The sequence below is a fragment of the Rousettus aegyptiacus genome, unplaced genomic scaffold, assembly GCF_014176215.1.
Source record: "Rousettus aegyptiacus isolate mRouAeg1 unplaced genomic scaffold, mRouAeg1.p scaffold_m13_p_14, whole genome shotgun sequence".
Taxonomy (NCBI): Eukaryota; Metazoa; Chordata; class Mammalia; order Chiroptera; family Pteropodidae; genus Rousettus; species Rousettus aegyptiacus.
The window spans coordinates 43,299,439-43,324,700 of record NW_023416289.1 but is presented as its reverse complement, the minus strand read 5'-3'; the positions used below and the strand labels follow the sequence as shown (position 1 = coordinate 43,324,700).

Below are 25,262 nucleotides of genomic sequence, written 5' to 3'. Positions count from 1 at the left end.
TAGGAGCATTGCACAGGGCCACACAGCTAGACTACATTTCCCAGCCTCTCTTGCAGCTAGGGGTGGTCATATGACCATGCTCTGGCCAATGGGATATAAGCAGGAGTGCCCTGTACCATTTCTGGGTCACGCTTCTAAAAAGAATGCTGCTTGCACTCCACATTCTTTCCACTCTTCTTGCTCTTTTGAGAAATGGTGGCAACTGGCGCAGTGGCCTCAGACCCATAGCTGGAGCCTCATGTTGAGAGGACCCCACCTTGGAGGACCCCGCCTACCTATCTCTGGATGGTTATGTCACCGAAGACTAAATCTCTACCTCATTTAAGGCACTGTACCTTGGGGACTCTTTGTTTCAGCACCTGAATCTATACTCTAACTATGTGCCATCTCTTGACTAGAACTGGAAGGCCATGCATTACAATGGCTACAAATACAGACTCAAGAGTCAGTCTAGAATCTTTGCTCCTTGGCTTACCAGCTGTGTGTCCTTGGATAAGTTACTTAACCTCTCTGTGCCTCATCTCATCAGTTGTAAATTGGAGATACCAGGATCTACCTCACAGAGTTGTTAGGGACATTCAACCAGCTAAGGTACAGAAGCATGACACATGGTTACTACTTGATGAATGTTAGCTGCTATCATTTTTACATCTCTACGGTCCTGGTGGGTGGGAGTGTCACCCCGAAGCCCGCTCCACTCCTGGGCCTGAACTCTGATGTGAACAAATCCATTCCTTTTTATGCTCCAGCTGGTCTGCACTGGTTCCCCTCACTTGCCTGCTGAACAGACTCAGGCAAATAAGTTTGAAAACCAGCCAACCAGAGGATGTGGAAGCTGTGACATTCTGGGGCTTCTAAGTTCTAAAAATGGATCATTCAAAAAATAAAAATAAAAGAAACTCAGAATCCCAAGGCTCGTAGGCAGAGAACAGGGCAGACGCTTCCCTGTGCTGATGACTGGTTAATTAATTAAGGGGGGAGGATTTTCAGGGGGGTTTGAGAGGGGGAGGACACGGATAGAGTCTGCCAAGAGAAAGGCAGACATACCAGCTCCCCAGTCCCCCTGGCACCCCTCCCCTGCCCCCCACTGCCGCCCCCTCCATACCTGTTTTCTTTGCCATTTGGCAACAGGGATGGGCGCTCAGCCCCCGGGCGTTCTGTGCAAACGTAGGTGTTTCTGCGGGTCATCATGCTGGGAGGGAGGTTGTTCTGTGGGAGACACGGCCGGGAGGGGGTCAGGGGGTGAAGGGACATCCCTTAACTCCCCGCGTTGACCCTCTCTGGCCTCCCTCGTTATGAATGAAGCAGGGGCCTGTGTTTAAACTGACACTTTACTCTGGGCTAAAGGACCAACCCAAAGACGTGAGGTTATAATGTGTCACCCCAGCAAACTAGGCTAAGAGGCATGGGAGGCCATTGGAGCTGAGAGGGCAGGGATCAGGGAAGGTTCCAGAGGGCAGCCTTGTCCACCTCTCCCCCACCTCTATTCCTCTTGGTATGGACCATCAAACTTTTAAAAACATATTCATGCCACACTGTGTCTCTCCTCTCTGCCTTTGCACAAGCGTCTCATCTGCTACCTGGATATTCCTCCTACCTTCTCCCTGACTCACTCCTAATGTACCTTTCAGGTGTCACTTCATAATCTACCCCCACTCCCGGCTCCAGGCTGAGTCAGGTGCCTCCTGTGGCCTGCCCAACGCAGCCTTGATCACTGTATTGTCAACCTCTGTTCACAGATACGTCCCTGCCCCACACTGGACTGGGAGCTGAGGACAGGAAGTATCACATCAGGATTATGTCACCTCATAAAATGTATTGGGAGGTGATCCCTCTTTTTCTAACTCCAGGAAGTCTGTCTAAGATTGGTGTTATTTCTTCTTTCAATGTCTGGAATAATTCCACCAGTTTAGAGCCATCTGGGTCTGGAATTTTCTTTACGGGAAAGGCTTAAATTATGGATTTAATTTCTTTAACAAGAATATACGACTGTTTAGGTTTTCTATGTGTTGGTTTCGGTTCACTGTGTTGAGGCATTTGTCCACTTTAAGTTGTCAAATTTATTGGCTTAAAGTTCCTATAACCTTCTTACTATCTTATGTTAAAACACAGTTCTCATTTTCATTCTGATATTGGTAATTCATGTTTGCTATCTTTTTTTTTTAATCAGTCTAGCTAGGGATCCACTTTTAATAATCTTTTTAAGAACTAGCTTTTGGCTTTGTTGATTTTTTCTAGTGTATATCTGTTTTCTCTTTTATTGACTTTTCTTCTCTTTATTATTTCCTTCCTTTTATTTTTCGGGGGGTGCTAATTTCTGTTCCTTTTCTAGCTACTCAAAGTGTAGGTTTATTTTAACAATATCAATAACTCTGAGTGCTTACTGAGCCTTACAGACACTATATGAAGTACTTTATTCTCATGACAACCCAAGTTCTTCGATGAGCTCATTTCATTGGGTGGAATACTGAGGTGAAGTCACTTGCTCCAGGTCACACAGCTCATTGATGTAATTCAAACTCTGGTCCATCTGGCTTGAGAGTCCTGACCATTCCTATAATCTGCCTCCACCTTGTCTCCCAATGTTAAGGATATTTTGGTTCCCTCAGCCTGCGCCATACCATTCTAGAAAGCTGCAGAAGCAGCAAAAGGGAGGGGGGGAAGCCAAATACTATATTCCCCAGACTCCTCTCAACTCTGGTTCTGGATAGTAACCAATCTTTGCACTCATGAAGATTTGGAAGGCGGAAATAGGGTGGAAGTCACTGTCCTGCCCCTTGAACCTCTGCTCACATGGGCAAGGTCAAGAGATGAGGGTCTTAGCTCCAGCAGGGCTGCAGGGCTTGTTCTCCAGACCTCTGGCTGCTAAGAGGCTCTTCTGGTGGAGAAGGAAGTTCTGCATCTTGCATTGCAGCCATGACCACATGTTCTTGAATTCTGCAGTGTCAGAAGTCGCCTCAAAGGTGGCAGCTCCCTTGGTGGGTCAGATCTGCTGTGGCGAGGTGTCATTCCTATAGGTCCAGTCTATTGCCTGCTCTTCTAGCCCCTCCTATAATTTTGAAGCACCACACCAAAATCTCTTCATTAAATCCTTCCTGCCCCAAGCATGTATACTGCTCCTTTCTGACACAAAATACCAATTTACACACTAGCATCAAGCACAAGCTCAGGCAAAGAGAGAACCGTCTATAACTGTCTGCCGAGTGAATTAACGCACGGATGTAACAAGGAGTCCTGTGTGGTGGTCCAGGAACAGCATGGGAAATTGCGTGGTCTGAAAGATGCGAACCCGGTGGCATCTGCAGGCTGGGCCATGTGTGGCTGTGGCTCCGCCCTGCCCCCCACAACCACCCCCAGCCCGGCCACTCACAGGGGTGCTCGTGCTGTCCTTCCGCCGCTCTGGGATCTCCGCCTTGTTGGGGTTGTGAGCGCTGCTGACCATGGGGCTGGACGGAGGAAGCCCGCGGCTCCCACTGCCCGCAGCGCTGCAGCTCGCCTTCCGGCCTGGCAGACGCTCCTCCTTCAGCTCCGCCTCTCCGGTGCTGGTTGGGCTGCGTTTGGGGTGCAGGGGTGCGGGGGATGGGCCGCCTGGGGAAAAGAGGGGACACTTAGGGCTGGCGTTCCCTGGAAAATACAGAGCCTACTCTGTGCTCTTTGGAACCTTAGAATTTCTCGCATGGGCTACAATCTCTGCATAGGCCATTCTGACACTATCTGCCAAATGACACATGCGCATACACTGATTCAGAAACTACATAAATGACACAATGCATGTAGAGGTTACGCATTGCATCATTCTGTTTTTAAGGTCCAAAGACTGGCAACAGCCTAAATGTCCCTTAATAGGAGAACAGTTAAATAAACCAAGATATTCCGACACAATGGAATACTGTGCAGCCATAAAGAAGAACGAGAAAGTTCTTTATGTAACAATAGAGAGCTTTTCAAGTAGACTACAAAGCAGAAAAGGCAAGGCATGAGATCTACAGTGTACCACCATTTGTATAAAAAAGAAAAAAGTACATGTCTATGTGTATTTATTTATCTATATCTCCTTCTTTATATATGAATATTTACAAAAGGTTATCATTTGTATTATTTTCATAGTATATCAATGTTTATGTAGTATTTATATATGTTTATGTCTCTCTTCTGTCTTTCTTCTTTTTATATCGACCTCTTTATATATTTTTAAATGAAACCTCTCCAAAAGAATTAGTATAAACCAGTAACAATGGCTGCCTCCAAGGAGAATAGGCAGGGAAGAGGGGGTAGTGGCTGGGAGAGATTGGTGACATAGAAACTTTTTTTACTGTCCACCCTCTTCGTACTGTCAAATTAGAAGCATGTAACTTTTATTTTTATTTATTTATTTTTCGGCAAGGTTGACCTCACAGATTGCAAAGACCTTGGCAGCTTACGATCCCTTTTATTTTTTTACGCCTACAGCACCTGGTCTTCCTAGGTGGTCTCCCATCCAAGTACTAACCAGGCCTGATCCTGCTTAGCTTCCGAGATCAGATGGGATTGGGTTTGTTCAGGGTAGCATGGCCGTAGATGAAGCATTTAACTTTTAATTTCAAAAAAACAAAACAAATTTGGTCCCTTAAAACATCTTAGGAATTTGCAGTTTTAGATCCAGGGGGTTTAACATGTTCTACAACTTCAGACGATCAGAATTTCTGTGTGTTAAATCCTCATGAACCTTAGTGGTCAAAAATCCCAGAACTGTCATAAAAATTCTACAATGATGGACACCAGCCAACAATCCTTCACTCTGAGAATCCCTGGGATCCAGGTCTCCATGGGGGGCTGTTAAAGGGTACCACGTTCTTACCAAAGGATGTTGGAGTCACAAGCTTCTTGGGGACTTTCCTGGTCAGTCTTGCTATTTTATGGGTGGGGAAAAGGAGACCCAGCGGAGGGGAATGGCTTGACCATCCAGAACCCTACAATTCCTGCTTAGGGCTGATGCTGAGCTTCCCCTTTTCCCTATACCAGTGACTGTCCCAGAGTAAAGAACTTCACCCCTTGAGAAAAGAAGGGCTGCAAAATAACAGAGTTGGAGACCGCCTTATCCGTTCCTCAGACTGTTAAACATAGAGTTACTGTATGACCTAGCAATTCCGCTCCTAGTTATGTGCCCACGAGAAATGAAAACATATGTCTACACAAAACTGTACACAAATGTTTACAGCAGCATTATTCACAATAGCCAATAGGAAGAAACAGCCCAAATGTCCATCAGCTGAAGAAAGGATAAGCAAAAGGCGGACTTTTAGTACAATGGGGTATTATTTGGCAAATAAAAGGAATAAAGTACTAATCCATGCTACAACATGAATAGACCTTGAAAACATTATCCTAAATGATAGAAGCCAGATACAAAAGGTCCCATGTTGTATAATTCCTTTTACATGAAATGTTTGGGATAGGGAAATCCGTACATACAGGTAGGTAATAGATTAGTAGTTGCCAGAGGTTGGGGGGCTGGAGGGGAGGGGGACTGGAGCCTATAGGGTGTAGAGCTTCTTTTTAGGGTAATAAAAATGTTCTAAAATTGATCATGGTGATGGATACATGACTCTATAAATATATTAACACCACTGAATTGTACACTTTGAATGGGTTAACTATATGGTATGTGCATTATTTCTCAATAAAGTTCTTAAAAAATAGTGGAGAGGATTAACATTTGACGAGGGTATAGGTAAGAGACCTCTTAAAATTTTCCATGCCTATTCTTTAGTGGAGTCTATTTTCTGCAGGTGATGAGATATTTTTCAGTTATAGAATGTGAGATACAATTAGGTGTCTGCCCAGCCCTTTTCCGCTAGTAAGAAAGGGCCCCCCCCCCTCATTTCAGTGTGGAGGAGAAGCCAGAGGACAGGCTCTCAGTAGCCGCTTTGTACAATGTGTGCTCCTGTGTCCCAATCGCGGTGGATTAATCCCAAATTGACCCTGATATCAGAGTTCTCTCCCTCACAAGTAAACTAGAAATTCCAGCTACCATTTGGGCCGGTCTCTAAAACTGAGATGTAAAGAGCTGAGAGAATGGGAAACTATAAGGTGAGATAAGTAAGAGAAAAAGAAAAATTTCAGATAAGCAGGGAGGAAGCAAGACATAGAGAGTGTCTGCTCTGAGTCTGGCTGCTTTTCCTATTTGTAATCCCTCCCTGAGCCTGGCGGTGTATTCCTGCCTCCAAGTTCCATGCAATATCCCTGCGTTTTTATGAGAAATTACTCCCTTTGCTGGAATTGGCTTGAGCAGATTTCTGTTGCCTGCCAACCAGAGAACCTGGATTAACACAGGGCCGAGGCTTTGGGGCCAGTAGTGCATGTGAGGGTGTGCAGCCGTACTCACAGAAATCACTATGCCTGCGCTGGCGGTGGTAGGTGGAGGAGGAACTTCGTTGCCCTTTGCTGTGGCTGGTGCCTTTGCTGGAGCTTGTTCCATTAGTGGTGTCACTGGGTGCCCGCACCCGTGCCAGGGCAAGTGCTGGGGCACCCCGGTCCCCACCCTCCTGCAAGAGGATGACAGATAAGGAGCCTTAATGCCATGTTCCCTTTGCCCTGGAAATCCTTCCACCCTGGGCATCGCGTAACCCAAATGCCGCTGGCGCCTTCTGACCTCAGTCTTCCTGCCCAGCAGGAGGTAGGTGGCAGTCACTTCGTTGTACTTCTGGCTGGTCAAGGCCTCTTTGATTTCTTCCCGTGTGTAGCCCATACCCACCATTACCTCTGGGAGAGGGGGATGGAAAGGAGGTTCAGTGTCCCAAGACCCTTCCCTTCTACTCGTTTTTACATCACATTGGCAAGGTCTGCTCTTTGGCCTGTCCAGTACCCATTCCTCATTCTGCCAGGAGTACCCTAACTTTCCTTGGAAGAATATTCCTTCCCGGTTTAGGTCATCTGGCTGACTCCCACCTGCTCTAAGCCCCAAGGGCAGGCGTACGACCCAGGTCTGGCCAATCAGAAGGCTCCATACCCAAAGTCACACTGATTGGTTCAGAGTGGGCATATGACCAAGTTCTGGCCAATCACAGCATTCCATTCTCAAGACCAAACTGATGGGTTCAAGGGTAGCCAATGGTCACCAGCCTAGTGCTTTTAGTAGAACATCAGTAAGTGGCTTCTCTTCCTGATGGGGTGTCCTGGCCACTAGGATATGTTGTTGCCAGCTTGTTCCTGGCGGGGAAAGAAGCCACCACTTAGAAGATTCTGAACAACTATCTACGAGCACCTGGATCTACCTGTGTCTGAAGGCTGACATACCCTGGCCTTTTTAGTTACGTAAATGAGTAACTTTTCGCTATTAGGTTGAACCATATTATATTGCTGGTATTGACAATTTTTGAGCTGTAGAAATGGAATTTCACTTGGTTCAACTTATTATTATCGTCATCTAGTTTAAGCCAGAATGCTTGTTTTCTGTTGCTTGCAACCATGAAAGCCCAGGTTAACATGGCCAGCTCTGATGGTGGCTTCAGTTTCCTCAGCTGTGGAATGGAGAATTACTGGAGGGTTCCTAAGGGGCTCTTCCAAAGCTAATGCTTTATGGGGGTCAAGTGTTCACAGGTTCCAGGCTAGAAGGATCGGGACCAAAGGAGGGGAGAATGAGGCATGTGTCAAGGTGAGGGCTTTCCCCAACCATGCAGATTACTGATGACTTGTGCCCAAACTCCTCTGGAAGTGACCTGTGACTTCTTTTTGTGTCTTAATAGTCAAAGCTAACACATGTCAGCACTAATTACATGTCTCATATAAAGTGCTTTATGTAGATTAACTCACTTAATATTCATAAAACCCCTATAAGATAGGTTTTATGATTCTGCCAATTTTATATAGAAGCACAAAGGAGGGAAGCTACTTGCCCGGGGTCACATAGCTAGAAAGTAGCAGCACAGGGGCTGGAGGCCGACTCCTCTGCTCTCCTTAATTGCTTCGCAAACTTCTCTGATGCACTAACCCCTGGCTCCATGGCCCGTGGCTCTGTGGAGCTGCAGCACTCACGTTCCCTGACCCTCACCGATTCGCTTGGTGTCCCCGAAGTCCTCCTCCGGCTCAGTGTATGGCTTTAACTCCTCACCCTCATAGCCGATGTTGATCCATTTGTCTTTCATGATTTGCTGCAAGAATTAGAGCAGGACAGGGAAGGAGGAAGACAGACATCAGAAAAAAATAGAGAAAACACAGCTTCCTACCTCTCAGGCAGGCCCCCAGGTATAGCTACCTGTCCTGCCTCCCACCTCCATGGCCTAACACCCCAGAATCAAGGGTTTCCTGGGAGTTAGCACCTCCTCGCCCAATCCGCCAGCCCCCTGCTGGAGCCTCCTGAAGCTACCCTCCTTCCCCCGCATCTTCTGGGTCCCCAGCACCCTGTAATCATCCTAGGAGCTCATTAGCTAATTACTGGCATGGCAAGGAGTGGGCGAGGCTATTGGGTTGGTGGCATCGGGATGGGCCTAGGAGCCTTTTCCAAGGCTGCCTGGCTCCCACCTTCCAGCAGCGGACCTTAGGCAGGTGGGCACAGGAAAGCAAAGGTGCAGGGCAAGAAGGCTGCAATGGGAGGGGTTTGGAGCCGGCGCTTACCTCGAGAGTGCAGCGTTTAGCTGGGTTCAGCACCAAAAATCTCCGCAGGATGCTCTCACAGTCTGTTGACATGTAGAAAGGGACCCGGTACTTCCCTCTGAGGACTCGCTCCCGCAGCTCCTGGGGAGATGGGGTTACTGGGGGAGGGATCCACCCTGCCTCCCCACCCGTTACACATACACACACACTCATTTTTGTCCCAATCCCCAGACAGAAGTGGCAAGAGCTCTGAGTCCCCGCCCTGACAAGGTAGGCAAAACCCCATTGCTCTCTCCTAACCTCGGCTCCTCATCTGTAAAATGGGAATGCTGTACTAGATGCAGCAACTTTCCAAAAATATAATGCTATTTCTAAAGCTATATAACTTTTAATTTGGGGTAATCTTAACAGAGAAAGTGAATTCTATGAGCCAGGTAAGAGGGGATGTGGGCAGGTGAGTGAGCCTCTGGGGCCTCAGTGTCCTTATCTTTAAACAGGGATCCTGGCATCCGCTTCACAGGCCAGGCCCAGAGCAAGTGCTGCTTAAATATTAGGGTTCCAAAAGTGGAGGCTGGAGGAGGATCCTGCACACCCCCTTCACTCCTGGTTCCTTTCCCCCTAGACAGGCCTATCTTTCCAAAGAGTTATGAGGCCCTGGCAGTCTCAAAGGATGAGCACTCATTTATGTTTTATTTTTAAAAGCCTTTATGAAGGGCTTTGCAATGCTGTGAAAGAGACAATAAATTGCATGCTCCACGGCATGGTGGACCAGGGAGAGTTTCCGTCCTGAATAAAGAACCGAGGGAGACAGGAAATGGAGGAGAGAGTGAAGGAGGGGAGTGGTCTCCAGGGGCAAAGCCCTCTGCCAGGGACTGGGCTGGGAGCTCCCTTTAGGGGGAGGCCTGTGCCCGGGGAGCCTCCTGGGTCTGCAGGTCATTGTAGCTGAAGGGTCATGGATATTTCATAATAATGAGTATCGCTTTCAGGGCACTCGCCCCGTGCCAGCAGCATGCTAAGCGCTTTATGTATGTGACATCAGTGTTTGCAACAATGCTGCGAAGCACGGTCGTGGCGGCCATTTTCCAGACAAGGGAACTGAGGGCTAGAGAGGTGAAATCGCTTGCCCTGGGACTGCACAGCCAGCAACTGGCAGGGTCAGGGTTCAAACGCAGGCAGTCAGGCCCTGGAGCCCGTGCTGTGTAACCACTGCACCACACCACCTCTGTCACATGATGGTGAGAGGCAGCCATCGGGCTGCCACCACCTTTACCAGAGCTGCCCCTGGAGTGTGACGCCCCAGCCAGAGGCCAAGTCCTAAGGGCTTTACATGCCCCATCTGGCTTTACACGCCCCATCTGGCTCTACATGAATTCTTTTAACGTCCCTACCTACGGGAGGGGAAACTGAGGTTCAGAAAGGGACATGCCCAAGGTCACTCAGCAAGGAAGTGACAGAGCCAGGACCTGCCCTGAGCTATGTGTCTCCTTCACCAGCGAGATGAAACCAGGATAGCAGGAGGTCACAAGGGCCTGAGGCAGGTGAGATGCTGGCCTGGACCTCTGAAGCGGTCCCTCAGCTTCATGCTTGAGGATCAGAGAGATTATTCTGTGATGGCGGACACTTTCCTGCCTCACTTTGGATTGCTGCTACAAGACTGGCACCTCACGGTCCTCACTGAACAGAGGAGGAGACTGAGGCTCTGAGGGGCCAGCCGCTTGGCTCCTCTCCTCACTTAGTCCCTGCTCTGGTGGCCTGTCCTCAGCAATGACTTCCCTGACCTTCTGCACACTGAGTGCAACACAGAAACCTGAGTAGATCCTGGAGGAGGAGGATATTCTTGGGTTAGAGGCCAGGCCCGCGTCAACGCTGGGTTTCCTGAGAGTGACGGTGGGCAGGAAACTATCCTCAGGAGACACCTGCTATATGGTCCCCTTAGGGACAGAGGGACATTGTGTCTGCAGCTAACTCTCAAATGCTTCATCAGTAACGATGACCACAACAATACCTTGAGTATATGTGGACAGATATGACATAAATGGCCAAATGCTAGTGACTGGCAAATCTCCTGAATGGCACCTCGTGTTCTTTGTTCTAGCCTTGCAACTTTTCTGTAGGCTGGCAATGTTTCAGAATAAAAAGTTCAAAGGGAAAAGAAAAAGCCTACAATACAATTCACCCCCACTCCTTTTATGTTTTTTTTGTTCTCCATGGCACTGACCAGCTTCTGAAATAATATATTTTGCTTATTTATTTGGTCTTTTGCCTGGTTCTGCTGCTGGAATGTTGGCCCGTGAGGGCAGGAACTTTGTTTTAAGTGTACAATTCAATGATTCTTAGACTATTCTCTGAGTTGTGCAATCATCACCACAATCAATTTTACACCATTTCATTACCCCGAAAGAAACCCTGTTCTCTAACTTCCCCATCCTTCTCTGGACTTAGGCAACCACTAGTCTGCTTCCTGTCTCTTTGGGTTTGCCTGTCCTGGACACTTCGTAGAAGTGGAATCAGACAATGCGTGGCCGTTTGTGATTGGCTCCTCCCACTTAGCGTGCTTAGGATCGCTGATGGTGCATTGTGTGGGGAAAACAGGGTTTCTGCCTTTCTTGTTCATGCAAAGTCTGCAAAATCTGGAACAGCCTGACCTGACCCATCGATGGTGGGCCACAGACACATATCGAGGGAGCTGCGATCTGAACCCTGCCCAGCCTGCCAGCTGCGAAGCCCGTGCCCTGAACCCCAACAGCACAGTCCGTGGGGACCTGGGTCCTGCCTGACCTCCATCTCGCCACATGACCTCAGACCTGCCCCGCCCCTCTGCAGAGGACACGTGTGGGGCATGAGGCCCCCGGCCAGCCACGCCCAGCACCTTGAGGTTGTGCCCATCAAAGGGCAGGGAGCCGCTGACGAGGGTGTACAGGATGACGCCCAGGCTCCAGATGTCCACCTCCGGCCCATCATACTTCTTGCCCTGGAAGAGCTCGGGGGCGGCGTACGGGGGGCTTCCGCAGAATGTATCCAGCTTTGAGCCCAGCGTGAACTCATTGCTGAAGCCAAAGTCAGCGATCTTGATGTTGGCCTCGGCGTCCAGCAAGAGGTTCTCGGCCTGGGAGGAGAGGGAAGGGGAGGGCAGAGGATGGACGCATATGGGGGATGGGTGCTTGGGCTCCGAGGCTGGTCCACGGGACAGACTGTGGCCCGGTCCCTTATTCCCTGTGTGACCTTGGGCAGTGACAATATTGCTATGGGCCTCGGCTTCCTCATCCATGGAATAGGGATAATCGGTCCCTATCACCCAGGGCTATTTGAGAATTGAGTGAGTTAATCTGTATGAAATGCCTAGGATGGTATTCTGCACTCAGTATGCGCGCTATGAAGTCAGCTTTTATCACCCATGTGGTCTGCAGAGCTGAGGGTCCTGTCCCAGCTTACCCAGCAGACGAAAAAATGAGGACTGACTGCTCAGCACCCATAAAAATGAAAACAATCATTTTATCCAACACTCACTGCACACCTACGGTACATCAGGCTTTGCATACTATCGTCGGTTAATAAGAGCACCGAGTCTGGAAGAATCCCAGCTCCAAATCACAGCTGCACCACTCACTCACTGCGTGGCTTTAGGTGGGTAGCCAGACTTCTCTGTGCCTCAGTTTCCCTACGTGTAAGCCGAGAGTCATCATAGCACCTGCCTTGTAAGAGGTTGCAGGGTTACGCGTGAAGTGCCAATTGCTTCACTTTGTTACAAGGTTTGGTCTGTTTTGGGTAGCACGTGTTCTTGTAATCACAGTTTCATGGGTAGGGAAGGTGGGGCTCAGGGAGGTCACCTCATGTCCACGTCATGGCAAAGACGTGGCAGATCTGGAAGCCTAGAGGCTTGGTCTGAAGGAGGGAGGAGCCCCCAGCATCTTCCCTCTCCTGGCCTTCTGACTGACGCACACATTCACCCTTCAAAATGTTGCCCGCATGTGGCCCAGGCCACCAGCATCTCTGGCTTCTTACCGTCTCCCTACCTCCTGGTGTATGTTGGTACCACCCTTCCTCACCTCTGACCCAAAAGAGGGACAAAACCCACAGACGTAGACTTCAGAGAGATCGTCCCTAAACCGCAATCTAATGGCATCTCGATCTAGCTAAGTGGTGACATTTCCCTTCGTGGCATTTGAGGCACCATAGTCCAGCCCCAACATGACGTCTGGGTTGCTCCCTGGTGGTTGCTCCCTCTGGTGCACTAACCAACCAGATCCCCAAATCCACTTCCGGGACCCTCCACCAGGGGGCGTGTCCCCCGGGCTGATCCTCACAGTGGGCGCTGCTTCACCAAGCGCCTCACCAGGCACCTCAGAGGCGCTTCCTCAGGGGGCCACAGGGAGATGTCAGGGCCGTAGGGAGACAGAGTGTTTAGAAACTTCTGCAGCAATCTGACAATGGAATTTTTCGTTTTTTGAATTTAATAATAATTTTAAAAATTGGGCTTCCATTTTTTACATCCTTTTTTCATTTTGCTTTACTGTACTTTATGAAAGCACCTGTCCATAAGGGACTGGGAACTGAAAACTCTAAAACAAGCCCTGGTTCTTTGCTTGAGATACCGTAAGAAGCACTTCCTTAAAGCACAGGGCCTGCACGGCACAGAGTGGGTGCTCGAGAAGTCACCTTGGCTGAGCCACACAAACGTTTGTGTCTCAGGTTTAAGACGAGAAGTCGAGATGTGAGGCTCTCTCTGGGTGGGTGATGTGGGGCGGGAACCCCGGGACACGTGGAGACTCGAGGGGGCTGCCCCTGCTCACCCCGACCAGGCAACGGGGTCCAGGCCAACACAGTCCCTTCCCCACTGGGTGCTGGCCTCGGGCTTCTCTCCCAAAGTTCCGTCTCAAGTTCTAAGATGCCTGGGAGCCTCAGACCCTGGAGGTAGGGTGCCCCTGGGCTCTAAAACCTCAACCCTCCAAGCCCCCTGAGTGTTACAAAGTCTGGGATGCCAAGGCTCTGAACGCCCTCACAGTGACGAACTCCATCGCGCCGGTGTCCTTGTCCAGTGCACATGTAACCGTCTGAGGCCATTCTAGGACACTCTGTTTCTTTCCTCGCTGCTCGCTCCTCCTGTCCCTGCCCCACCCGCTCCCCCATCTGCTGGCCTTGCTTTTGTCACAAAAGGCTTGGGAAAATGTCAAGGGGCCCTGGACGCTGAGGGAAAAGGACGTAGAGAAAGGGGGAAATGTGGTGGAGGGTTCAGGGGAACCCCGGGGGTCCAGAGGTGGGGCTGAGGACAAATGGGGGATCTGTGGCTGAACTGGGGGCTCATAGTGGCATGAAGACTCACCTTCAGGTCCCTGTGTACAATGTTTTTCTGGTGACAGTAGTGCACAGCCGACACAATCTGTGGGGGAGGGGAGGGAAGGTCAGTTACTTGTGGCCCCCAATCACCTCAGCCTCCCTCAGAGACCCCGTGAGCCCATGCACAACCCAGGCCCTGAACCCCAGGCTCCCACAGGCCGAGACCCTGGGGCCCTGCACCCCGATTCAGTCCTAGCAGGAAATGCTGTGGGACCTGCACAGATACACGCTTGCACCCTCACACACAGACATCAGGACACCATCATACCCAGACACCCAGATGTCAGGGCACCCGACATCAGGACACCTGGACATCAGGACACCCGACATCGGGATACCTGCCCTCCTGGCAGGGACATCGGAACCGAGACTCAAGGACTAGCCCCCTCCCAACTTCCACATCTGGAAATTCCTGAGAATGCCGCGTACCTGCAGACAGACCCGCAGTCCCCCCACACCAGGGCTGAGCCCCCGCACGCTGCCTTCGGGCTGCCATACAGTCTTGAACTGACACCCCACCTGGTCCCTTCACTCATCAAGCCCTCACACTTGCGCATCTTTTTCCCACACCTGGACACCTCACACCTGCGTGCTTGCTTACATACCTGGGCACCTTGCTGTTGAAAATCCATACCTTATCTACCTGGACATCCTTACAACCATATAACCTTACCTGGGTCCCCTCCTGCCCTCTTACACACCTGAACATCCTCACTGCCACACATTTGGTACTACCTGCCTTTTTACCCACGTACCTGAAAACCCACACACCTGCACATCCTCTTGCCCACAAACACAAACTTACACACCCACCCAGGGCCCCTCTCATCCATATGCTCAGGCCACCACACACTGTCACCCGCACATCTACACAAGTATACACCTGGGCACCCACGTACCTATTTCCCCCTCATCTTCTAATGCACACTCCTACACTGACACACCTCGGCACCCTGGTGCCTCCAGGTCCTCTTAGCCATACTCCTATACACTGGGCACACCCTCGCACCCACATATCACCTGAATGCCTGGGCACCACACCTGCACACCTGGGCACCACACCTGCACGCCTGGGCACCACACCTGCACACCTGGACATATTCCTGGCTGACTCTCTCATACACCCGCTGGGCACCTGCACACCTGGGCATTTTTGCACACCCATGGACACCCAATTCTCCACCTTCACCCCCATCCAGACTTAAGCCACCCCTCAAGGTCACTGAAAAATCCAGGGCACACCCAGCAATCAGACTCATGTCCCCAGGGACCGAGGCACCCTGCCCAACCCCCACACAGCCAGGACCCTGACCTGTCGGAACTTGGCTCGAGCTTCCTTCTCCTTCATGCGGCCGTGTGACACGAGGTAGTCAAACACTTCTCCTGCAGGGCAGAGGCCACGAGGGTCAGGGTGGGGTGCAGAGCAGGGGGTGGGGCGCCGCGGGCAGGGCGGGAAGAGGAGGGGCCTCACCAGCACTTGCATACTCCATCACCAGGTACAGCGTCTTCTCGGTTTCGATCACCTCGAAGAGCTTCACTGCAATGGCCACAGGGTAAGGGGTTATGCGGGAAGAGACCCCCACCCTCTGCCTGCACTCAGGACCTGCGTGGATGTGTGGATGCGCTGACCACAGAATCCCTTACTCAGGAACACTCAGTGGCTCCCTATGGATGGCAAGATTTTCCAAACTCCTCTGCCCCACTTCACAGCCTTTTCTACTTTCTCACAAGAACGTCAGTCCGGTGAGGCCAGGGATTCGTGTCTGTTTTCTCCACCACTGTGTCCCCAGCGTCACAGCAGCCACTCGATAAATGTTTATTGAGTAAATGAATGAATGGATGAATAAATGCTGCGGCCACATCCAGGCCAGGCTAAATCCCATTTCTCCAGATAAACGGCCCTCTCTCTCTCCTCTGCCTGATGATAATGACAACGGTTGCTACTGATGACAACAGCTCCCACAGCTTAGCTCTGAACTAAATGTTTCGCATGCACAATCTTATCCAGTCCTCACGATGACCTTGATACAGGCCCTCTTATCGCCTGACTTCGGAGGAGGAAACCGATGTTCAGAGAGGCGAAGTGACTTGGCCAAGGTCACAGAGCCAATAAGCAGCAATACTGCTATGAGAAAACAGGTCTTTTTAACTATTATAACCGCCAGTCCCCTGGTCCCTGATTCTCCTGTCCCAGTGCCCCAGTGGGCAGCCTCTGTACCCACTCCCTTCCCCCTCTTACCAATGTTGGGGTGGTTCAGGCCTTTCATGATGCGAACTTCTCGGAACAGCTGGAAGAAAGGAAGAAAGAGAAAGATGAGGGTAGGCGGTTTTGAGGACCCTCTTCCCAACTTCGCTCCAGCCCTGCTCGCTCTCCCTGGGCCTTACCTTCTGCAGGCTACTGGGGTTCAGCTGAGTTTTATCAATGATCTTGATGGCGACCTGGAGGTGGCAAAAGGAAGGGGGGAAAAGGTCAAATTACTGCAGACCTGAGCTGGGAAAGGTCCCCAACTTGGATCTTCCTGGGATGTCCTTCCTTTGCTTCCCTCACAGAAAGCCTGCCACTTAGGCCACTCCCAGTGCGTGGGGGATCTGGACCTCAGGACCTTTGTACATGCTGTTTCCCCTGTATCCAGGGCTTCTCTTACTTCTACAGGGAAATATCCCCTACTCCGCAGTGGGGCCTGGGTGGGGCTGCTTCCAGGGGCCTGTGTAAGTGACCAAGCAGACCTTGAGGGGGCCCTTTGTGAGGGCATCTCAGACCATTCATCCACCGCATCTTTGTTTCAAATGCACGAACTGTGAAATGATAAATAATAACTATAATAACTATAGCTAACATCTACCAAGCAGTCACTTGTGCCAGGCCCTGATCTATGTGCTTTACACACAAGAAGTCTTTTAATCTTCATAACCTTATGAGTGCTAGAATTATCCCCATTTTACAAATGGGGAGACTGAGGCACAGAGCCGTTCAGTCACTTGGCCAAGGTTACGTGGCTAGTATTATGGGCTGGGATCTGAACTTATGCAGTGTAACAGAAATCTATCTCTTAACACTTAAATACACACACACACACACACACACACACACACAGACACACAGTTTTGAACAAGTTTTGAGGTAGTCATCGTGGGGGGAAAATCGGAACGTTACTGAATTCTTATTATACTCATTTTGTAGTTTACTTTTTTTTTTTTTGAATTACCCTTAGAGTAGAGCACCCTAAGTTTTTCCATAGCGAGGGGCCTTTAAAAGTCTTAATCCAGCTCTAGGTCTATAGTTTTCCCAAAGGGTTTCGGGGCCACCCCCAACCACCCCCAGATCCACTGGGTTACAGAATTCTTCCCCTGGGAGGCCCTGTTCCTTTAGAAGCCGGTCCTCTCCAAAACCCCTAGAACCCTCGAGATCTACACAAGGGGAACGTGGTGTTCCCTGTGGGGGAGAGGGTCCCTTGGCTGTCCTCACATTCCCACGAATGAGTTCTTTATTTTATCAAGCACCCTGCACTCCAGTATTGAGACGGTCATATGGTTTCTCTCCTTGAATCTGTGAATGTGGTAAAATACATGAATAAATTGTGACTCTGAAAAGAACTGTGCATTCCTGGGACAGACCCAGCTTTGTCATCACACGGCTTTCTTCTGATTTTTCATCTATGGTCACGTGTAAGGCTGGCCCACGATTTCGTCTCCTGTCTGCGTTTGTGGTCATCGTCGAACTAGCACTTAAAACCAGCTGGGCAGTGGAACCTCTCTTTAGCTTCTGGAAGCATAAAATTGCAACGTTTGGTGGAATTTGCCCATAAAACCACTGGGGCCTGGTGTGTTTTGTGTGCACGGCGTAGATAGTGCGAGGGCAGGAGCGGGTTTGTCCAAGGTGGGAGAAACCGCTCCGGCCACTGACAGCCTTGCAGAGGAGTCTCAACCCCATTGCGTGCGTTAGAGGCGTCACGTCTAGGTTCCCAGGCCTGCGTGGGCCCCTTTCTGCAATAATATTACCATACTTGGGACATGTGGCCGCTCTGGAAGGGGAGGTGGGGACAGCAAGTGAGAACTCAAACTTTTCACGTTCTCATCATGGTCACTGGAGAGTCTGGTGGGACCAAAGTCCGCCATTAAAACCGGGAGGTGCCCAGGTTTAGACACGAAAGCCACATGACCCTGCGGAAGGACAACGCGTGGCTCTGTCTGTGATATGGGACTTCCTGACAACTTCGGCAATGTCTGAAATTGGTTCTCTTCTCCTATTTGCGTTGTTCTGGAAAAATCTGAGAAGTCCTGATTTATCCCAGAAAGAGACAGGGCCTCACTTGAAGTCACATGAGGGCCAAGGCCGCCTGCACCCCACCTCCCACGAAGCCCGGGCACCACAGGCTTCGGCCTGAGCCCCAGCCCAGCCGCTCACTCACCTCCCGGCCTGTGAGGATGTGCCGGGCCAGCTTGACTTTGGCGAAGTTGCCCTTGCCAATGGTCCGCAGCAGGCGGTAGTTGCCCACGTGGGGCTGCTCCTCGGGGCAGGAGGCGATGGAGTTCCGGCAGCGGGCACCCAGGGAGCGGCTGGACCAGGATGGCCCCTTGTCCGAGGAGCGGCCACTGCCCAGGGTGCCATGCTGGGTGGGGACACGGAATGAGACCAGAGCGCCGTGCCCATCCGATCCCGCCTCCAGTGGCACCCAGGGCCAGGGCAGCTAACTGCAGCCACAGCGACTTTTCACACTCAGGCCAGGGAGAAGCAACATGCCTTTGGGTACCCCCAACTTTCTCTTCAAACAGACGCCTCCAAGAAGAAAGATGCTGGGGCCCCCAACTCTGCAGCACCCAGTGACCCAAGCGTCAGGCCTCTTCTTTGGTCCCCCTGCACTTAGGCCAGCCCCACCTTTGTTTCCCACTTACTGGGTCTGCCATCAGCCCCCCGATACTTTATTCTAAACACTGTGACCCTCAACCCCAGTTCACATTGACCTCGACCCGGTCCCAAAGCTCCACCCAGCCCTCCGCTGCCTCCGACATCCTATTTTTCCATCACTATCCTCATTCTGGCCCCCAAAGTCTACTCCAAACCGAAACATCAATATCATGTTTTATCCCTAGTTTTGTGCCCCTAACATTTTCTCCCGATCCCAAGTTCAACTCCAAATACAGTCACCAACAGTCTTTCATTTTGTCCTGACATCATTCTAGCTCCACAGTTACCTTCCTCTGTGGAAACACGTTGTTCCTCGCCTCCCCCCCCCCCCCCGCCGCCGCCCACGAAATACCACCGCTCCATCAGCGTCCCGACCCGCTGTCTCCCCTGCCATCGCTCCTATCTGTCCCTGACGTTCTGTTCCTGCCGTCCTGCCTCTTTCTCTCTCTCTCCCCCGCAGGTCACCTGCCTGCTCCAGGCCACCCTGTCCTGTGAGCCCCAGGGACTGTGCTTCCCTTTCAGGACTGGGGCCCAGGGTGCTGGTGACAGAGGGAGTCACAGACACCAGTCAGGCCTGTGCCTTGCCAAGGGAGCCAAGGAAGACAGAAAGCCAGGTAGGCAGTGAGACGAGAGCCCGGGACTGCCACCTGCAGGGAACCTGCCAGGCCGCCTAACAGTGATGGAGACAGATATTTAATGAGCACCGTCCATTAATGCATCGGCATCCCCATTTTACAGGTAGGGAAACTGAGTCCTGGAGCCGGAATCTGAACCCAGACAGCTTCCCCCAGAGCTGATGCTCTTCATCGCCACACCACACGCCTCGTGAGCTCACATCACTCTCACTGGGAGGCCTTTACCAGGGCCCAGTCCTGGGCTGATGGCCTGTCATCCGCATTTAAGTCCCAGAGCCCACGAGGGCAGCACCTGCATCCTCATACTTCAGAGGAGAAACTGAGGCTCAGAGAGAGAAGGTGCCTTGTCAAGGTCACAACGGTTCATTCACAAGAGGCAGAAAGAGAATGTTTCCACATGGGGCAGGAAGGATGATCCTTGCCGAAGCCCTAAGCGCTGCCCGTCATCCACTGCGCCCCCATCTCTCGTGTGGGTCCAGTTATAATCCGCTTTCTCTAGACAGAGACCCCAGGGCCAGGGCAGGGTGAGTGCCTCGCCCAAGGTCACAGGGCAGGTGAAGCAGAGCACCGGGGATGCAGACCTGGGCCTGCTGCCTCCTGCATGCCGAGCTCTGTCCTACGTCCCACTGGGCTGATCACAACCCCAGGTCTCCCCTCGGAGCGGGGAGGAAGGGAAGTGGAGATCCTGGCCGAGAAGATCCCCACTGAGATAACAGCTCCGAGAAGAATCCCCATCAGGTGGCACCAGCGGAGCCAACTGGGGGTGGGCAGGCACCCCACTGAAAACAGTGTGGCTGAGGGACCCCTGCAAAGGGCAGCTGGGGCAGTGGGTGATGAAGCCCCCAGGGGCCGGGGGTGGGAGCTAAAATTGGCACCACCAGCTGGCCGGGCTCCCACCCGCCCGGCTGGTGCCCCAACACTGGGCCTGTTGCTAAGGAACCTCCAGAGAGGCTGGGGAGTGGGGGGCCTGGGACTTGGGGTCAGGGAGCGTGACCCCACATGGCTGTCATCATGATAACTGGGTGGCAGGGGAAGGGGCTGAGGCCTCAGATTCTAGAGGGAGAGAGGTGACCCCCACCAGGACTGACAAGCAGGTCTTAAACCACAGAGTTGGGGGAAGAGGAGAGAAGGGGATTAGACTGCCCCCAAACCCCCACTACACACGAATCTGAACAACAAAAGGAGGAGGAAGTGCTCTAATGGGCCCCATTTTACAGATGAGGAAACCAAGGTTCACAGAAGCGAGGTCACCTGACTCAGGTCACACAGCTAGGGAGAGACAGAAACTAGATTTGAACCCATGTTTATCTGAATAATCAAAGTAATAATAATAATCACAAAAGCAGCTAAACTAAGCGTGGCCCTGTGCATTTTACTCATATAATCTCCTTGACTCCTTAAAACCCCTAACAGGGAGATGCCATCATCAACCCCCTAGAGAGATAAAGAAACTGAGGCTCTGAGCAGGGAGTGGATCTGTAAGCTCATTCAAACAACTCTGACAGGCCCAGGCTGAGAATCCACGGCCGTCTGACTCATAGCCACAGTCACAATAGCACGAACATGTGCGGAGCGCGTCCTGTGTGCCAGGCTTCCCCCGTATCATCCCGAGTAATCTTCCCAGGGACTGGGAGAGCATCCTCATCTTCCAAGGCAGGAAACTGAGTCTCAGAAAGGAAGAACTAGCAGTCTGAGGACACAGTACAAAGCAGCCGGCAGAGCAAGCATTTGAACCCAGGCCTGTGGGCTCCCTGGCACTTCCTGTAGTGATTGGAAGTGGGGTGGAGGGTGGGTATCTCACTGGAGACCCAAAATGAGAGTCTGGCCTATAGACTGGTGAGTGGCAATGGGGATCTCTGTTAAGAAAGGTCGTGCAAGATAAGTCTCTCTGGTCTCTCTGGTGGGGATCTGGGGTGAGGGAGGGTGTGGGAAGCAGGGGCCTGGGGGAAAGGGACAAAGACCTCAGCTGGGGGAGGGGACTCTGGCATTGGTGGGTGGGAGGGTCTTTAGAAGGGCTGAGAGCAATCAGAAACCAGAGATGTGGTGGTGTGGGGGGGTATCTCTCCAGGATTGTTCTGGGCTGTGATGTAGGGACAGGGGGCCTGGGAATATTGGGAAGGGTCCAGGCCATGGGGCAGTGACAGTCAGAGGTCAAGGATCCCTGGGTCAGGGGCCTGGGTCTTGAGGAAATCCCTAGAAATTAAAGAAGGGGTTTTGCAGGGCAGTCCTTAGGACCAGAGAAAGGTCTGGGGCCTGTGAGCCCTGGGCAAGGGGCAGCTAGGGAAATAAAGGCTGAGCCTCATAGGGGTCGAGGGACCTAGAAACTTGGGGAGAAGGCTTCCAGAAGACAGACTCCAAGAGAAGAGGGCTGTGAGACAGAGCAAGACCAGGAGTCTTTTGGAAGGAGGATCTGGGGTCAGGGCTGTGAGCTGGGGAAGACCTCTGAGGAGGGGGCTTCGCTGGAAGGCCAGACCCTCAGCCAGGAAGAGGGAGGCCCTGTGGCAGGAGAAGGGATGTGGCTCTGGAGATCTAAAGGAAGAGACCGTGTCCCGTAGGAAGTGCCTGGACCAGGAAGGGATGGAGGGGTGGGGGCTTGGGGAAGGGGCTTGCCTGAAGCTGGGGGAGTTGACACAGGGAGGATGGGGCCTGGAGTCAGGCTGGTCCAGGCCTTAGAAATCCAGGACTGGGCTAGGGGCCTACAAGTTGGAGGCCAAGGCTTCCTGGGAGAGGAGAAGACCAGAGAGGGTCGGAAAGCGTCTGGGGGAACCCAGGGTGCTGGGAATCCAGGGACAGGAAGATGGGGCCCAGGCCTGAGAGAGGAGAGACCTTGAACAAGCTAGAAAAGGCCCTGGGCCCAGGAAAGGTGGAAAACGGCTTCCTGTGAGCGGGTGCCCGCGGGAGCCAGGAGGCTCCGGGAGGGGCGGAGGGCCGGGAATGAGAGGAGGGGGGCTCCTGGGAAGCCCAGCACCCAGACTCGGCAGGGAAGGCCGGCGCCGGAGGCAGGACTGGGCCAGGCCTTCCTGCGAGAGGACCAGGACTGGGCCTTGGGGTCAGAAGCCCTGCAAATTCGGGAGGGGGACAGCGGGTCGGCTGCTGGCAGCCTGAAGGGGAAGGGGCCGGAGAACACGCCAGAGGGAGGGGCTCCTGGAAGACAGGGGAGGGGGCTTCCTGGAGGGACTAAACCCAAGCGGAAGCGGTCCGCAGAGGGACGAGAGAGGGGTCCCGAGGAAGGGGCGCCCCCAGGGCTCGGGCTGGGATGAGGAGTGGGGGAGGGTCGGCAGGCCTGCAAGTCGGGCGGGGGTCGGGAGGCGGCGAGCCGGGCAGGGCCCGGGAAGTCAGGTGGGGACCCGCGCAGCGAGGGGCGCCGCAGGGCGAGGGGTTCGCCGGCTCGACCCGGCCGGGGCGCCCCCAGAGGCCGGGCCCCACTCACCGTGTCCGAGTTCCGATCGTTGCCCGGGGCCAACGCCGTCCGCGAAGACATTTTCTCCGGGTCCCGGGAGACTGGGCGGCCGGGTGGGGGGGGCAGGGGTGCTGGGGGTCCCCTCTTCCCCTCCCCCCCCGCCGGCCTGGGGACGCGAGCTCAAAAGCTGGGCGCCGTGGACACCCGGGTTCGCGCCGCGGGAGAGGGGGCAGGAAGGGGGAGGGAAAGGGACGTCGAGGGTCCTAGTGGCCCCGCGCGGCGGGGGCCCGGGGCGCCATCGGGGCGCGGGCAGGCGGGCGGGCGGGCGGGGGCCGGGGAGGGGGCGCGGAGCCGGCCGGGGCGGCGGCGGCGGGAGGCGGCGGAGGGCTAGGGGAGGAAGGGACGTCAGGGGGAGGGGCGGGGCGGGACTTCGGCGGCCACGCCCCCGCCGCCGGCTTTTAAAGGTGCAGGCCCCGGCCCGCCCGCGGCTCCGAGGGCGGAGGCAGGTCTGAGCGCGTCCGCCGGTAGCAGGTTCTCACGGGAGAGCGGCGAGTCACCGGAAGAGAAGGGGGCCAGACATGCAGAGGGCATGCAGAGACGCGGAGAGCGAGAGACGCCAAAAGAGAGAGACAGAGAAAGAAGCGTAGGGAAAGAGAGACACAAAGACGGAGGGAGAGAGACAGAGAACAGACACAGAGAGCCACAAACACGGAGTCAGAGGGAGAAACAGAAAGAGACAAAGAGATACACATAGAGACGCAAAGACCTGTGAAGAGAATGAAGATAAAGAGGCAGAGACACCCCCAGAGGCAAGAACCAAACAGATGGCACTGTCCACCTTCTCCCTCCCAGCCCACCCTGTCCCCCCCCCAGTCATGAGGTCTAGGAAGCTCTTGCGACAAAGGGCTTAGGGTGTTGGAGGGGTGTGTTCTGGGCCGAAAGGCTTCATGGAGTGACCTTCTCTAGCAATGCTGCCTCCCACCTTCCAGAAAACTCAAGACCGCACGGTCCTGCGCTGCAATCCCCTCCCTTCTGCACCGCAGCCAGGGTCTGAGGACTCTGTCCAGCTGTGTCACTCAGGGCAGGTGTGGGCCGTTTCCAGGCCTCAGTTTCCCATCTATTAAGTGGGAAGGAGCCACATGTTGCTTTCCTGGTAGGACTGAAGCAAGTACGAAGGGACATGCAGGGCTCAGCTACCACGGATGAGTGAACTGAGACCAGAGAGGACAAGGGCTTTGCTGAGGTCACACAGTGCTGTGAGGACCACTGCTGACCTCTAGACCAGAATAGGATGAAGGAAAGAGGGGCATTGCATAGTCCCGGCCCCAGACTCACACAGCCCTTGGGTGGGGTCCATGCCCTGCCGCCCGTCTTACCACCTTGTTAAGCCTCAGTTTCCCTTTCTAAAAAATGGGTGCGATAACAGCAGTGTGTTGGAGCTGGCTCAGGGCAGCTGATTGTTAAAAGTCTCAGGAATTTTAGAATTGGTTGTTAAACAGCCATTATTAAAACTTAAATTATGCAAACGTACAATTAAATATATTTAAAATAAAGTTAATAAATACTCATCATATCATAATTATTTTACCGTTCTCTGTGATCTTGAGGTTTCTTACATCATTGTGTCTGCAGAGTGAAACTGCTGTTTGATGGGCTGAGCACCTCTTACCCCAAAAAGCGCTTTCAGTGATGTCACCTTGACATTAGCCGTGGTGGGAACATTTGCACCATGGAAATGGACAAATGCTTGAATTGAGTCTCCCCGCCCCCCAGCTGGTTGTTACACATTTACCAGCATGTCCCTGGGCAATACAATCAGCTACATAGACTCACGGAGGCTTCCTCTCGGCCAGGCTCTGAGGAATTACTGTATCTTTTTTCCCACTCTATGAAGTTGAACCATCATAATGAACCCCATTTACAGATGAGGAAATGGAGGCCCCCAAAGGAGAAATCATATGCTCATCACATAGCTGGTCAGTGGCAGGGCTGAGTTTTGAACCCAAGTGCCTCCGAACTCCAGAATTTGGGCTCTTATCCACTATGGTTTCCTATTCCTGAATAATAATGGCAGCAACCTCAGTCTGCAATAAATTAATGAGCCTGTATAAGTAAAATGCTTCACGTGGGAACAGATTAGAACTTCATAAGTAGGTGACATTACTATTATTATTCAGCAAATGGAGCCCAAGGAGTCTCAGGGATTGTGGGAGGCAGAAAAGGAAGAGTTCGGGATGGTGTTCTAGAAGCTTTGAGATCTCGAGTGCTCTGCGGGGGTGAAGGGTGATGGGATGCTGGGGGTGCTGAGTCAATCCTAAACCCTTCCCAGCCGTGGCACAGATAGCTGCAGTTCTCCCATGCACCACACGGGGGCAGAAGATCGCCTCCTACGCAGTAAGGTCCCGCCCTGGCACCC

The 25,262-nt window shown here is 52.6% G+C and overlaps 1 protein-coding gene and 1 pseudogene across 2 annotated transcripts in view; both read right to left on the bottom strand.

Annotated features, from left to right (window-relative positions):
* MARK4 (microtubule affinity regulating kinase 4) overlaps positions 1-23,246 on the bottom strand; it is a 28,608-nt gene extending 5,362 nt beyond the window's left edge. For both annotated transcript variants that reach the window (XM_016150422.2, XM_016150412.2), the window contains exons 1-14: positions 22,877-23,246; positions 18,315-18,515; positions 16,291-16,344; positions 16,145-16,193; positions 15,377-15,442; positions 15,218-15,288; positions 13,892-13,948; positions 11,441-11,677; positions 8,593-8,712; positions 8,030-8,129; positions 6,632-6,741; positions 6,365-6,524; positions 3,371-3,588; positions 1,106-1,209 (exon numbers count right to left, since the gene is read on the bottom strand). In XM_016150422.2, the coding sequence (XP_016005908.1) occupies positions 1,106-1,209; positions 3,371-3,588; positions 6,365-6,524; positions 6,632-6,741; positions 8,030-8,129; positions 8,593-8,712; positions 11,441-11,677; positions 13,892-13,948; positions 15,218-15,288; positions 15,377-15,442; positions 16,145-16,193; positions 16,291-16,344; positions 18,315-18,515; positions 22,877-22,927 (1,598 nt within the window). In that variant the 5' untranslated portion in view covers positions 22,928-23,246. The remainder of the gene's footprint in view (positions 1-1,105; positions 1,210-3,370; positions 3,589-6,364; positions 6,525-6,631; positions 6,742-8,029; positions 8,130-8,592; positions 8,713-11,440; positions 11,678-13,891; positions 13,949-15,217; positions 15,289-15,376; positions 15,443-16,144; positions 16,194-16,290; positions 16,345-18,314; positions 18,516-22,876) is intronic.
* On the bottom strand, positions 4,441-4,559 carry LOC118611795 (annotated as a pseudogene).
* Positions 23,247-25,262: the final 2,016 nt, after the last annotated feature.